The sequence below is a fragment of the Esox lucius genome, chromosome 11, assembly GCF_011004845.1.
Source record: "Esox lucius isolate fEsoLuc1 chromosome 11, fEsoLuc1.pri, whole genome shotgun sequence".
In the NCBI taxonomy this organism is placed as follows: domain Eukaryota; kingdom Metazoa; phylum Chordata; class Actinopteri; order Esociformes; family Esocidae; genus Esox; species Esox lucius.
The window spans coordinates 23,107,585-23,122,376 of NC_047579.1; the positions used below are offsets into that span (position 1 = coordinate 23,107,585).

The 14,792-nt window shown below is 44.1% G+C and overlaps 1 protein-coding gene across 5 annotated transcripts in view; it reads left to right on the forward strand.

Moving 5' to 3' along the window:
* The window catches only part of LOC105031099 (nuclear GTPase SLIP-GC-like), a 106,185-nt gene that overhangs the window by 49,195 nt on the left and 42,198 nt on the right, over positions 1-14,792 (forward strand). For all 5 annotated transcript variants that reach the window (XR_004576417.1, XR_004576418.1, XM_034295202.1 and 2 more), the window contains exons 10-11: positions 2,150-2,368; positions 10,430-10,630. Coding sequence is in view for 3 of the 5 variants with exons in the window: in XM_034295202.1 (XP_034151093.1) it covers positions 2,150-2,368; positions 10,430-10,630 (420 nt within the window). In the remaining 2 variants the exon portion in view is untranslated. The remainder of the gene's footprint in view (positions 1-2,149; positions 2,369-10,429; positions 10,631-14,792) is intronic.

Genomic DNA, 14,792 nt, shown 5'->3' on the forward strand with positions numbered 1-14,792 from the left:
TGTGGTAAAAACCAAGGTAATGACGTTGTAATTGGAAGTACTCGATAAATGACATTTCGTGTTGTGGTGCTTTTTTTTTGTTGCCTGTTAGACACTGAATACAGCACAGCCTTTTTCTCTGACAGCATATACTGTCCGTGGTTTTGAAATAATGTGAGCAGTTGTATGGTTGAACTTATTCTGCCACTATTTGAGAGACTGTTTCTGCAAATGTTTCTTTGAAACAACACAAGCGTATTTTCTTCAAATTTTGCAACTGCTGTGTACATATGCTGCTTCTGTGAGCCACAGCCGAGGCGTGGCTTAGGTCCATTTGACTCTGTCATCAAAGAATTCCTTCCCCTACAAAGGGCTGCAAAAGAAAGGTCTCAAGTCATGTTCTGTACTGTATACACCAACATCTTTATGTTCTTTATGTCTATGATGTCAGATGTTTTTCCACTTCTGTGGACCTAGCTACAATAGTCAAGGTTCGCCACTGCCAGAAAAACTGTTGCCTTCTCTGGGCCCAAACTCATTTAAGATTCACTGTTTAAGATGGACTGAGGTGAAGTGGAATATTGTCCTGTGGTCTGATGAAACAAAATATCAAACTATTTTTGGGAATCATGGACACCACATCCTCCAGGCTAAAGAGGAGAGGGACCATTTTGCTTGTTTTTAGTGCACAGTTCAAAAGCCAGCATCTGTGATGGTATGGGGGTGCATTTTTACACCATAGGTGGCATAGGTGACTTGCGCATCTGTGAAGGCACTATTAATGCTAAACAAAAAGGTTTTGGAGCAACATACGCTCCCATCCAGACTATATATTTTTCAGGGAAGGCCTTGCTTTTTTCAACAAGACTATGCCAAACCAAATTCTTCACATATTACAACAGCATGGCTCCGTTGTTAAAGAGTCTGGGTGCTAAACTGGCCGGCCTGCAATTCAAACCCGCATTATGGATTGAAAAATGCGACAAAGGAGACCCCAAACTGTTGTGCAGCTGAAATCCTATATCAAGCAAAACAATTCAATTTTCAAATTTAAAGCAATATCCTCAGATTCCAAACGCTTACTGTGTATTGTTCATAGAAGAGGTGATGCAACACAGTGGTAAACACGCTCGTCTCAACGTTTTTGAAATTTGTTGCTGGCATCAAATTCAATATGGGCATGGATTAAAACAATAACATTTTTCAGTTTTAACATTTGATATGTTTGTAATGTTTTTGATTAAATACCAGGTTATATGATTTGCAATCATTGTATTGTGTTTTCATTTGCATTTTCCACAGCGTCCCAACTTGTTTGGAAACAGGATTGTAAAACAAAGGGATTGTGGCGCTGGTGACAAGTGAATGGATGGTTGATTGTCCAATATTGTGTATTTGATGTGCACTAAAATACTGCTTATTAATGCCTATAGTTTTTTTCCACTGATTTTGAACAATGTTGCCAAGTCTATTACTACACCCCCCTCTTGAATTTATAATTTCTGATGGATATTCTCTTGAATTTAATTATTTATTTAACATATTTTCTTATGTTTTCTAATGGTAAATGTCTGTCAAGGCTTGCATTCTAAAATATAGAACTGTAACTTATTTATGTGATTTTTATAATTGTACCTTTATTTAACTAAGAAAAAACCCATTGAGACCCATTGAAATACAATGTTTTCAAGTATTATCCAATTCAATATAAGACTTGTCAGCTAATTATCAAGCCCCTGATTAGTGAATGTACATTTTCAGTAATACAATGAAATTGTAATAGGTATGGAGCAGTGGCGTCATTATGCCTTGGCATCCAGGGATATAGCCCCGGATCTTTTAGGAATAGCCCCGGATCTCAAATTGACCAAAGAAAATAATAATAAAGAAATAGTGCCTGATTTATTCATCAATAATTCCGATTGTGCATTATGACAATGTAGACGTGTAGGCCGCTAGCGAGTACATTGAAATATTCTGCATGTACATTCAAAACCCTGTACTTTCTTTCCCGGGCGTGGCATGGGGGTGGGCTAAGCCCCAAATGTATTAAGATCTTAGCAACACCTTTGGTCTGGAGGTACTTGGGGAGTTGGTTGTATAACAATGGTATAAGCTATTAGCAAACGAGAGCCTATGCTGCAATACATATAATTTTTTTATTGTTTAGGAATGGGAAGATGAGCTGTCATCCATCGTCATGGCCAGAACTTGTGAGTTGGGAGATGATGAAGACATGGATGACAGCAATGATGATGAAGACATCATAACAGCTTTCTATGGAAATGTTGGTAGAGAGAAAAACTTAGAAGAACTGATGGATAAGAGGTGCTTCAGCAATATTCCAGAGTTTCGTTCAGCTTTGAAAAAAAAATTTCATTGTGATACAGTAAGTAACTTTGACCAAAGTTCACAGGCATTTAAATATTTTAGAACTTATCATACTAAGCATTTTTTCAAATATAAAAAATACGCAGCTATTTATTAAAAAAGACAAGAAACCTGGCCAGTTAGATGTTACCCATACAGGTGAATGCCAAACACACCATACCGATTAGAAATTACATATCAAAGGATTGTTTTATCCTCATAGAGGAAGAGGGTGGTGAGAGCACATCAGTCTGGGGAAGGCTATTCAACCACCTCAAAAAGATTTGAGCTCCATCGTTTTACTGTGAGGCAAATCATTAAGAAGTGACAGAATTCCGCAACGTGGGCTTGTGACGCATGTCACTACTTTTCAGGAGAGACATTTGTTAGAAGAAACAGAAATGCCTTCTTGAAGATGTGGACTTTATTGTGACTTAATAATAAACTAGTACGCAAATTGTAAATACGAATACAATTTGTAACTCAAACCTTTAAAAATTATTTAACCATCAGAAAATACAGGATTTTTTCCAGGTAGACATGATTGGCTGAGATAATGAAGGGGCAGGAAATGCTGATATACGGAGTTCTGATTGGTCTATCAAGTCACAAGCTTCTATCAAAATCCCGAGAATTTCAAACATGGGCGAGTGTAAACGTGTTGCTAGAGCTCTCAACCTTGTCACTGCCCATAATGTAGCTGTCGTTGTCAAAAAAAATGGGAGTGGGAACAATTTGTGAGAGAACTTTGTGGAGGACAATAATGCCATGACCCTCTCTGACTCGGAAGATGAATCCCATACTGTTCAAAACGTAGTCAGAGAATGAGACATTGCAGATTCTTCTGGAGAAAGTGGGGGAGAAGGAACCATGGCATGCATGACAGAGAGAATTAAATTGCACATATTATTGGACTATTGAACACTGAGTGTGAACTGTAGCAAATACACAGAGCGTAGGAAACAAAGTCAACAGACTAAACTCAAATGACAAACGACTTCATATGTAATCAGAGGATATTCCTTCTGCCGCGAAACATTTCTACATGTATACAGGTAAATCTAACATTTGCTAACTAACTACAGATAATTCCATCCATCCATCCATCTTCTCCCGCTTTATCCGGGGCCGGGTCGCGGGGGCAGCAGTCTAAGCAGGGATGCCCAGACTTCCCTCTCCCCAGACACTTCCTCTAGCTCTTCCGGGGGGACACCGAGGCGTTCCCAGGCCAGCCGGGAGACATAGTCCCTCCAGCGTGTCCTAGGTCTTCCCCGGGGTCTCTTCCCGGTGGGACGGGACCGGAACACCTTCCCAGGAAGGCGTTCCGGAGGCATCCGAAAAAGATGCCCAAGCCACCTCAGCTGACCCCTCTCGATGTGGAGGAGCAGCGGCTCTACTCTGAGCTCCTCCCGGGTGACCGAGCTTCTCACCCTATCTCTAAGGGATCGCCCGGCCACCCTGCGGAGAAAGCTCATTTCGGCCGCCTGTATCCGGGATCTTGTCCTTTCGGTCATGACCCAAAGCTCATGACCATAGGTGAGAGTAGGAACGTAGATTGACTGGTAAATCGAGAGCTTCGCCTTGCGGCTCAGCTCTTTCTTCACCACGACAGACCGATACATCGACTGCATTACTGCAGAAGCTGCACCGATCCGTCTGTCAATCTCCCGTTCCATCCTTCCCTCACTCGTGAACAAGACCCCTAGATACTTAAACTCCTCCACTTGAGGCAGGCACTCTCCACCAACCTGAAGTGGGCAAGCCACCCTTTTCCGACTGAGGACCATGGCCTCAGATTTGGAGGTACTGATTTTCATCCCCACCGCTTCACACTCGGCTGCAAACCGTCCCAGTGCATGCTGAAGGTCCTGGTTAGAAGGGGCCAACACGACAACATCATCTGCAAAGAGCAGAGACGAAATTGTGTGGTCCCCAAACCTGACACCCTCCGGCCCCTGGCTGCGCCTAGAAATTCTGTCCATAAAAATTACGAACAGAACCGGTGACAAAGGGCAGCCCTGCCGGAGTCCAACATGCACTGGGAACAAGTCTGACTTACTGCCGGCAATGCGGACCAAGCTCCTGCTTCGGTTGTACAGGGACCTGACAGCCCTTAGCAAAGGACCCAGGACCCCATATTCCCCAAGCACCCTCCACAAGATGCCGCGAGGGACACAGTCGAATGCTTTCTCCAAATCCACAAAACACATGTGGATTGGTTGGGCAAACTCCCATGAACCCTCCAACACCCCGTAGAGGGTATAGAGCTGGTCCAGTGTTCCACGGCCCGGACGAAAACCACACTGTTCCTCCTGAATCCGAGGTTCTACTATCGGCCGTATTCTCCTCTCCAGAACCCTGGCATAGACTTTCCCGGGGAGGCTGAGAAGTGTGATCCCCCTATAGTTGGAACACACCCTCCGGTCCCCCTTCTTAAAAAGAGGGACCACCACCCCGGTCTGCCATCCCAGAGGCACTGTCCCCGACCGCCACGCGATGTTGCACAGGCGTGTCAACCAAGACAGCCCCACAACATCCAGAGACTTGAGGTACTCAGGGCGGATCTCATCCACCCCCGGTGCCTTGCCACCGAGGAGTTTCTTGACCACCTCAGTGACTTCAGCCCGGGTGATGGACGAGTCCACCTCTGAGCCCTCATCCTCTGCTTCCTCAATGGAAGACGTGTCAGCGGGATTGAGGAGATCCTCGAAGTACTCCTTCCACCGCCCGACGACATCCTCAGTTGAGGTCAACAGCTGCCCACCTCTACTGTAAACAGCGTTGGTAGGGCACTGTTTCCCTCTCCTGAGGCGCCGGATGGTTTGCCAGAATCTCTTCGAGGCCAGCCGATAGTCCTTCTCCATGGCCTCACCGAACTCCTCCCAGGCCCGAGTTTTTGCCTCCACAACCACCCGGGCTGCAGCCCGCTTGGCCTGTCGGTACCCGTCAGCTGCCTCAGGAGTCCCACAAGCCAACCAGGCCTGATAGGACTCCTTCTTCAGCTTGACGGCATCCCTTACTTCCGGTGTCCACCACCGGGTTCGGGGATTGCCGCCTCGACAAGCACCGGAGACCTTACGGCCACAGCTCCGAGCGGCCGCTTCGACAATGGCGGTGGAGAACATGGTCCACTCGGACTCAATATCTCCAACCTCCCTCGGGATCCAGTCGAAACTCTGCCGGAGGTGGGAGTTAAAGATCTCTCTGACAGGAGACTCGGCCAGACGTTCCCAGCAGACCCTTACAGTACGCTTGGGCCTGCCGAGTCTGTCCAGCTTCCTCCCCCGCCATCGGATCCAACTCACCACCAGGTGGTGATCAGTTGACAGCTCCGCCCCTCTCTTCACCCGAGTGTCCAAGACATACGGCCGCAGGTCAGATGAGACGACAACAAAGTCGATCATCGACCTGCGGCCTAGGGTGTCCTGGTGCCACGTGCACTGATGGACACCCTTATGCTTGAACATGGTGTTCGTTATGGACAAACTGTGACTAGCACAGAAGTCCAATAATTGAACACCACTCGGGTTCAGATCCGGGGGGCCGTTCCTCCCAATCACGCCCCTCCAGGTGTCACTGTCGTTGCCCACGTGGGCGTTGAAGTCCCCCAGTAGAACAATAGAGTCCCCAGTCGGAGCACTTTCCAGCACCCCTCCCAGAGACTCCAAGAAGGTCGGGTACTCTGCACTGCCGTTCGGCCCGTAGGCACAAACAACAGTGAGAGACCTATCCCCGACCCGTAGGCGCAGGGAAACGACCCTCTCGTTCACCGGGGTAAACTCCAACACATGGCGGCAGAGCTGGGGAGCTATGAGCAAACCCACACCAGCCCGCCGCCTCTCACCATGGGCAACTCCAGAGTGGTGAAGAGTCCATCCTCTCTCAAGGAGTGTGGTTCCAGAGCCCAAGCCGTGTGTAGAGGTGATCCCGATTACCTCTAATCGGAACCTCTCAACCTCACGCACCAACTCAGGCTCCTTCCCCGCCAGCGAGGTGACATTCCACGTCCCTAGAGCCAGTTTCCGTGTCCAGAGATCGGGTTGTCTAGGCCCCTGCCTTCGACTGCCGCCCGATCCTCTTCGCACCGGCCCCTTATGGTCCCTCCTGTGGGTGGTGAGCCCACGGGAGGGCGGCCCCACGTCGCCCGTTCGGGCTGAGCCCGGCCGGGCCCCATGGGGGAAGGCCCGGCCACCAGGCGCTCGCATACGAGCCCCAACCCCGGGCCTGGCTCCAGGGTGGGGCCCCGGCTGCGCCATACCGGGCGACGTCACGGTACTCAAAATGTTTTTCTTCATTAAGGGGGTTTTGAACCGCTCTTAGTCTGACCCGTCGCCTAAGACCTGTTTGCCTTGGGAGACCCTACCAGGGGCATATAGCCCCAGACAACATAGCTCCTAGGGTCACTCGGGTACTCAAACCCCTCCACCACGTTAAGGTGGCAGTTCTTGGAGGAGTACAGATAATTCAATTTCAGAAAGTTGTCACCTATAGCCGACCAACCCACTCTCTTCCTTTTGTGTACATATAACACGGGTTCACACAATGTCGTGCTATACATACGCCAAAGTCCTTTTTTGTGTGCAGTTGAGACGCGATCTCCTCCCATTAATAATAATGGTGGTCAATAAAATCGTTTCATTGACACGCACCAACTGAAACCTATTTGACGTCACCATCATCGAGGCACGGATTTCCCTTAGAGTGACTAATCGTTTAAAAGCCGTAGATTCAGTCATTCATCCTGAGGCCTATACCATGAAGCAGGATTTGGGGTTAGCAAGCTTATTTCAGGTTGAATCCTGGGTTTTCATTGTCACGAGAGTGGTTCACTTGTTACCGGGTTACATCGCCATGGTAATTTATGCTGCAAACATAACCTGCTCTGGGGCAGGATATATTAGAGATAACAGATTAACATGCATAAAACACCGCCTACTGATCAAGCAATTCTTGATTGTAAGTGCCGTCACCATTCTTCGAAGATCCCATGGAGCTCATTGCTTGGATAGTAAGAGGGTCTCTTAGAAAAGCAAGAATATTCAGAGACCGTCAAAACTCGTTGGCTTTCACTGATGAAAGATATACAGCTCCGGAAAAATTCAATGACCACTGCACCTTTTTCTTTCTTTTCCAAAAATGTTGAAAAGGAAAGTTTTGAGTGAGAAACAGAAGCGTTGCAGTGGTCTCTTAATTTTAACCCTTCTGTTCCTCACTCAAAACCGTCCTTTTGACATTTTTAGAAAGGAAAGAAAAAGGTGCAGTGGTCTTTTAATTTTTCCCGGAGCTTTATATATATTATTCTTTATATCTCTAAAATGATCATTTGCTCCCGTTCAATGAAATATGCCACTTTGACCTGTCCATGTTAGCGATTGGTCATATTGTGCAAACACCGCCCCTTTTAAGTGGACGCACTCGCCATTAGAAAACCTACATTAACAAATTGTAACCTACATTAACAAATTGTAACCCTGCACGATTTACCGAATTATAATCTAAAATGCGATATTGACATGTGCAATATCCAAATCGCCAACTTACGCAATATTCAGCTCAAAGAAAAAGGTGAGAGATGCGCTTCACACAAGGCAATGGGCACGCATCGTACATTCGTCATAGTTTTTCCTGCGGCTGCTTTAAATGTTTTTTAGACTACTTTAATACCTGGACTAATTTTGTTTAAATACTTGATGGTTCTTCAATGTTAGTTTGAGTTAACACTGCAACTGCTAGCAAAGTATTCTGCTTCTAGCTAGCGAGTGGCATCAAGATATTGTCCCACATTGCCTACAGGACAGCATGATTATTAAAAGTTTCGTCTTCAATGTCGGTGCTTACAAACATGCTTATAATGGGAGAAAATGTAACTCAAGGTTTGGGTTTTTCCTAACCAGCTGTGACAACTTAACGAAAATAAATACTGGGCATGTTGAACTTGCTTCGGAAGTTTAGGCCTCTGGTGTATGTGTGATTATGTGTACAATTGATTTACCAAAGTTAGCAAGTGACTTAGTTTGATAATAAGATAGCTGATTGACTGGTCATTCATCCAGGTGTGTGTGATCATGCCAAATCTTTTAATATTCCTGTATTTGGTTTGATTTCAAATGTGTTTATTTGAGATCAAACAGACCAATTTAGCACAAGGCCAGCGTCCCAATTTGAATGCTTAAATAGCTGGGTGGGGTTAAGGCCTAAGAGGGTGTGAACTATGCTGAATGGGCATAAACAAAAACCAGCTCTCTGGCAAGTGTTTTTTGCCTGACCGCGTAATCTGAGCTGGCCTCAAAGAGCGAATGTCCCTTACTGAGTGAGTGAGCGACTGACCCTTGTTAAATAGCGTAGTGGTTAGAGACATGGATATACAAATAACGGGTCTGGGGTTTGACTCCCGTTACAGTCAAAGCTAATGATGCATTAGGATTTGTTCAGGAACTTGTTCAGAAACTCCGCAACGATCGCCCGATTACCAAGATGTCTGATTCCCAAGATGTCTAACACCTAACCATCTGCTCCAATTAAAAGGAAAGCCAATACTGGCCCCTGGATTGTTTCAAAAGGAAGACAATTACTCAAGATGATGATGGCGACTATCTCCTATTGTTACAGAAGAGATAAAAAGGGAATTTCCTGAGGAGAAACATCACCACAGATGTCATTGTGCTGATCGTGGTTGATTCAGCACCAATGATCTCCTGGCTAATGGGAAGAGTTATGAAGACGATTCAAGACTCTAAAGGGCAAGTACTGTCATGGAAAACACTTCAGATTTCCAGACAAAAATGATGCAAAGACTCAGGAGCCTTCGAATCCAAAAGTAGACTTTATTGACATCATAAAGCTGTGCTGATCTGCAGAGCAACCAAGCCATGTTGGTATGCAGAACAACCGACTTCCAAACATTAAACACACATTTATATACAGTATGGTTATACAATGATATTAGGTCCTCCCATTATGCACATTTCTGGATGGATCCTTCTCGAATCTTCCATCAATGTTTTTCACAACCCTCTGGGATTCACTCCCCCAGCCACTACTCATCATGACTCAGCATATTCTCTGAAATGGAAAGATTTCCTTATCTATGGGCTCACTCATCCTCCCAAGGTTTTGGCAAGATGGTCAAGGACAAGCTACAGGTCCTTCTGTCCTCAATATGAGAACAACAACCACTCATTGCACTGACCATGGGAACAGTAGTTCATCACTCTCTCTTAACAATTAAACTGTTTGGGAAAATAATATGAGCCCTGGTTAAAGGTTTTATCAATTAACACTTAATTAATATGCAAGTGATCACATGAGACGTTCTGTCTACTCTTCATCAGGTTAATATGAAATAACATTTTATGAAAATATCCCTACAGTACTACTGATGACAAAAAAAGTATACTTGAGCGACCAATCGGTAAGCTCTGTTTGGTACATGAAGCAGAAGTCTAACAACACACACCTACACACTGATATGGAGATTCAACATAATGAATTGGTTATAATATTGACCTATTTGAGGTAGGAAACTGACCATTTGGAATGTTTTATGTTTAAGTATATTCTCCAACCATTTTTATGTAGGTAATTGTTTCTGCTATAGTCCTATGACAGTCACATACACTGTTCTTAGCAGGTGGTATGGACAGAGTATTTGGGACCCATCAGTAATGGGCCATCACATTTCATACCTAGTGTCCTTCGTACAGAGATTGGGTCAAGGTTAATTCAATTACTTTTCAAAGCCAATATCTATCACTGTCAATGTCTCCAGTAAGAAAATAATTGAGGTATGTCCGTTGGTGCCCCGCTCTGTGTTTTCCTGGTTAAGCAAGGGGTTTGAGTTTTATTCATTTACACTTTGCATACTAGTTTGTTATTAAGTAACATTAAGGTTCACATCTTCAAGAAGTTATTTCTGCAAAAAGACGATGTCTTTTGAGTTGTTTTTAGCTAAAGATTTTATTAGTTTATATTAATATTTTATACAAAATAATGACCATCCCTGTCGGGTTTACATACCTTTTAAGCAGAATTGTATGTATACATTTTTGTAATATGATTCCTGTAATTCCTAAAATTGCAGGCTGAAGAACTGTCAGAAAACATCCGTTGTTTTACACGGAGTGACACACAGAATGATGCATTTGAACCACAGTATTGGCCCCTTGTGAAGTGTATAACCGTCAAGGTGCCAAACTCTAATGATTTACTGGAGCATGTTGTGCTGGTGGATCTTCCAGGCAATGGAGACTGCAACAAGAGCAGAGATGAGATGTGGAAAAAGGTAATTATTTTGAATAGTTTTTTTGTTATCCAGGGTTCTGCTAATCATCGTAATTATGTTATTTTTATTTGGTGTATATTAGAAGACTAAGGGAGTATGTACTGGTGCTGGTCATAAAATTAGAATATAATCAAAAAGTTGATTTATTTCAGTAATTCCATTCAAAAAGTGAAACTTGTATATTATATTCATTCATTACACACAGACCGATATATTTCAAATGTTTATTTCTATTAATTGTGATGATTACAACTGACAACTAATGAAAATCCCAAATTCAGTATCTCTGAAAATTTGAATATTACTTAAGACCAATACATTTTATTTTTTTTATATTTAGAAATGTTGGCCAACTGAAAAGTATGAACATGAAAAGTATGAGCATGTACAACACTCAATACTTAGTTGGGGCTCCTTTTGCCTGAAGTACTGCAGCAATGCGGCGTGGCATGGAGTCGATCAGTCTGTGGCACTGCTCAGGTGTTATGAGAGCCCAAGTTGCTCTGATAGTGACCTTCAGCTCTTCTGCATTGTTGGGTTTGGCGTATCACATCTTCCTCTTCACAATACCCCATAGATTTTCTATAGGGTTATGGTCAGGCGAGTTTGCTGACCAATTAAGAACAGGGATACCATGGTCCTTAAACCAGGTACTGGTAGCTTTGGCACTGTGTTCATCAAAGATGAAATCTGCATCTCCATAAAGTTGGAAGCATGAAGTGCTCTAAAACTTCCTGGTAGATGGCTGCGTTGACCTCGGACCTCAGAAAACACAGTGGACCAACACAAGCAGAGGACATGTCACCCCAAACCATCACTGACTGTGGAAACTTTACACTGGACTTCAAGCAACGTGAATTATGTGCCTCTCCTCTCTTCCTCCAGACTCTGGGACCTTGATTTCCAAAGGAAATGCAAAATGTACTTTCATCAGAAAACATAACTCAGCTGCAGTCCAGTCCTTTTTGTCTTTAGCCCCAGGCGAGACGCTTCTGACGCTGTATCTTGTTCAAGAGTGGCTTGACACAAGGAATGCTACAGCTGAAACCCATGTCATGCATACGTCTGTGCGTGGTGGTTCTTGAAGCACTGACTCCAGCTGCAGTCCACACTTTGGGATTCTCCCCCACATTTTTGAATGGGTTTTGATTCACAATGCTGTCCAGGGTGCGGTTATCCCTATTGCTTGTACACCTTTTTCTACCACATCTTTTCCTTCCCTTCGCCTCTCTATTAATGTGCTTGGACACAGAGCTCTGTGAACAGCCAGCCTCTTTAGCTATGACCTTTTGTGTCTTGCCCTCCTTGTGCAAGGTGTCAATGGTCATCTTTTGGACAGCTGTCAAGTCAGCTGTCTTCCCCATGATTGTGTTGCCTACAGAACTAGACTGAGAGACCATTTAAAGGCCTTTGCTGGTGTTTAGCTGATTAGAGAGTGGCACAAGATGTCTTCAATATTGAACCTTTTCAAAATTTTCGCATTTTCTGAGCTACTGAATATGGGGTTTTCATTAGTTGTCAGTTATAATCATCAAAATTTAAAGTAATAAACACTTGAAATATATCAGTCTGTGTGGAAGTTTCACTTTTTGAATGGAATTACTGAAATAAATCAACTTTTTGTTGATATTCTTATTTTTTTGACCAGCACCTGTATGTCAACTCATACTTCTATACCAATGAAACAGAATGTCACGGATGACCACTTCAGTGTTCCTAATTACTCAGATTATACTATACAGTGTATTCGGAATGTATTCAGACAACTTCACTGGATTGGGAATGTCGCTGCATAGCCATTTTCAGGTCTCTCCTGAGACCATCGGGTTCAAGTCTTGGCTCTGACTCTTTCTTCTGATGGCCCTTTCAGGTGCTTTTTGGTTAACTAAGCAAGCTGTCTTTTGCCTTTTACTAAGGAATAGGTTCTAACCACTTGGCCTTTTGGAGGGTTCTCCCATCTCCACACAGGAAGTCTCTTCTGTCACAGTGACCACTGGTTTCTAATTCTCCTTCCTGACCAATCTCCTTCCTGGCTTTTTTCCACCGATTGCTCAGTTTAGTGGCCAGTTATAGGAAGTGTTCCACATTCCTTACATTTAAGAAAGATGAAGGCCATTATGTTCTAAGGGACCTTTATTGGAATATATTGTTCGTATAGTGTTTACCTTAGTTAGAACATACTCGGTAGAAAATCAAGGGAGAAAGAGAAGCTTTATTAAAAGCACCGCAGCAGAGATTTGATGTTACATTTTCAATCGAACTCACTGTAAAGATGGATGCTAGCGGTTATACAGTATACATCGAATTGTGTGTATACCTAGCACAGATCAAATTTCCACAAAAAAACCCCATGCCAAATGGTCAATGTAAACATTCTACATTCCTGAGGTTGGCAGATCGTGACCTACAAAGAGAATCTAAACACAGATGTTTCTGTTGTTCTCATTATCGAAGCACATTTAACTTTCAATGAAACAATCTGCCATAACTTTATCTCCACCTCCCTAATATTGTGTAGGTCACCCTCTTTGCCAAAACAACCCTGACCCAACAAGGCATGGACTCTACTAGACCTCAGAATGTGTGCTGTGGAATCTGGCACCAAGACATTAGAAACAGATCCTTTAAGTCCTATCCATTACGGAATACCGTTGCCATGAACGGGTGCACATGGTTTGCAACAATGCTTAGGGATTTGGTAGATGTCAAAGTAACAACCACATGAATGGCAGGACCCAAGGTTTCCCAGCAGAACATTGCCCAAAGCATCGCACTGCCTCTGCCGGCTTGCCTCCTTCCCATAGTGCATCCTGGTTCCATGTATTCTCCAAGTAAGCGAGGCACACCGGGCACCGGGCCATCCACATGATGTTTAAGGAAACGTGATTCCTCAGACCAGGCCACCTTCTTCCATTGCTCCATGGTCCAGTGCTGATGCCCTCGTGCCCATTGTAGTGCGTTTTAGGAAATGGACAGGGGTCAGCATGGGCACCCTGACTGGTCTGTGGCTACGCAGCCCCATACACAATGAACCGCATTGTACTGTATGTTCTGACACCTTTCTATCAGTACCAGCATGAACCTTTTCAGCAATTTGAGCTACAGTAGCTCGTTTGTTGGAATGGACAACATGGGCCAGCCTTCACTCCCCACGTGCATCAGTGAGTCTTGGCCGCCCATGACCCTGTTGCCGGTTCAACGCTTTTCCTTCCTGAGACCACTTTTGATAGGTATTGACCACTGCAGACCAGGAACACCCCAGAAGGGCTGCAGTTTTGGAGATGCTCTGACCCAGTCGTCTAGCCATCTCAATTTGGTGCTTAGATCCTTACACTTAACCATTTTTCCTGCTTCTAACACATCAACTTCCAGGACAGAATGTTCACTTGCTGCCTAATATATCCCGCCCACTGACAGGTGCCATGATAACGACATTATCAGTGTTATTCACTTCACCTGTCAGTGGTCATAATGTTATGGCCGATCAGTGTATATTCATATGATTCTACACCGTCAATGCACATGCAGTTTTTCGGTACTTTTCCCCAGATTTGTGCCCTAACCCTAATTCTCAAGACTTCTCCGCTTGGCAGCAACTCTTCCATGAAGACTTTCTGACAAGGCCTCTCTGGACTGTAGAGGGGTTTACTATGGTTCCAGTGGTTTCTGTGAGTTTAGGGCAGATAGCAGTGCCAGACTAGAAAATACTGGATGTATTTCTATTCTCCTGTACTCCGTTTCCATTGCTGACCACAGCATTTATGGTCCTGAATCTTGCATAAACAGTCTTTGTACTTGTTTAGAAGAGCTTGGACAGCATCTTGAAACTCCTGTCTCCCACAAAATCTCTGCTTCGGAGAGACCCTGCTGATGAGGAATAACCACTTTGTGCCTTGTTGTTATGCTCACTCCATGATGTAAAAATAAACTATTTGAATGTTCCTGTCACGTGCCAATTCCTACACCTGTTTTTGTTTCAATAATCAGTTTTGTTCAGCTTATTATTGATCATTTGCACCTGTTGTTATTATTGTTAAAACGTGCCCTGAGCTAAATACCTACAAGGTAATCACGTTTTTATCTGAAAAGTCACCTATAACATGATACTTTCATTTACATAATACAGGGGTGGGTAGTAACGCGTTACAGGTAACGCAAATTT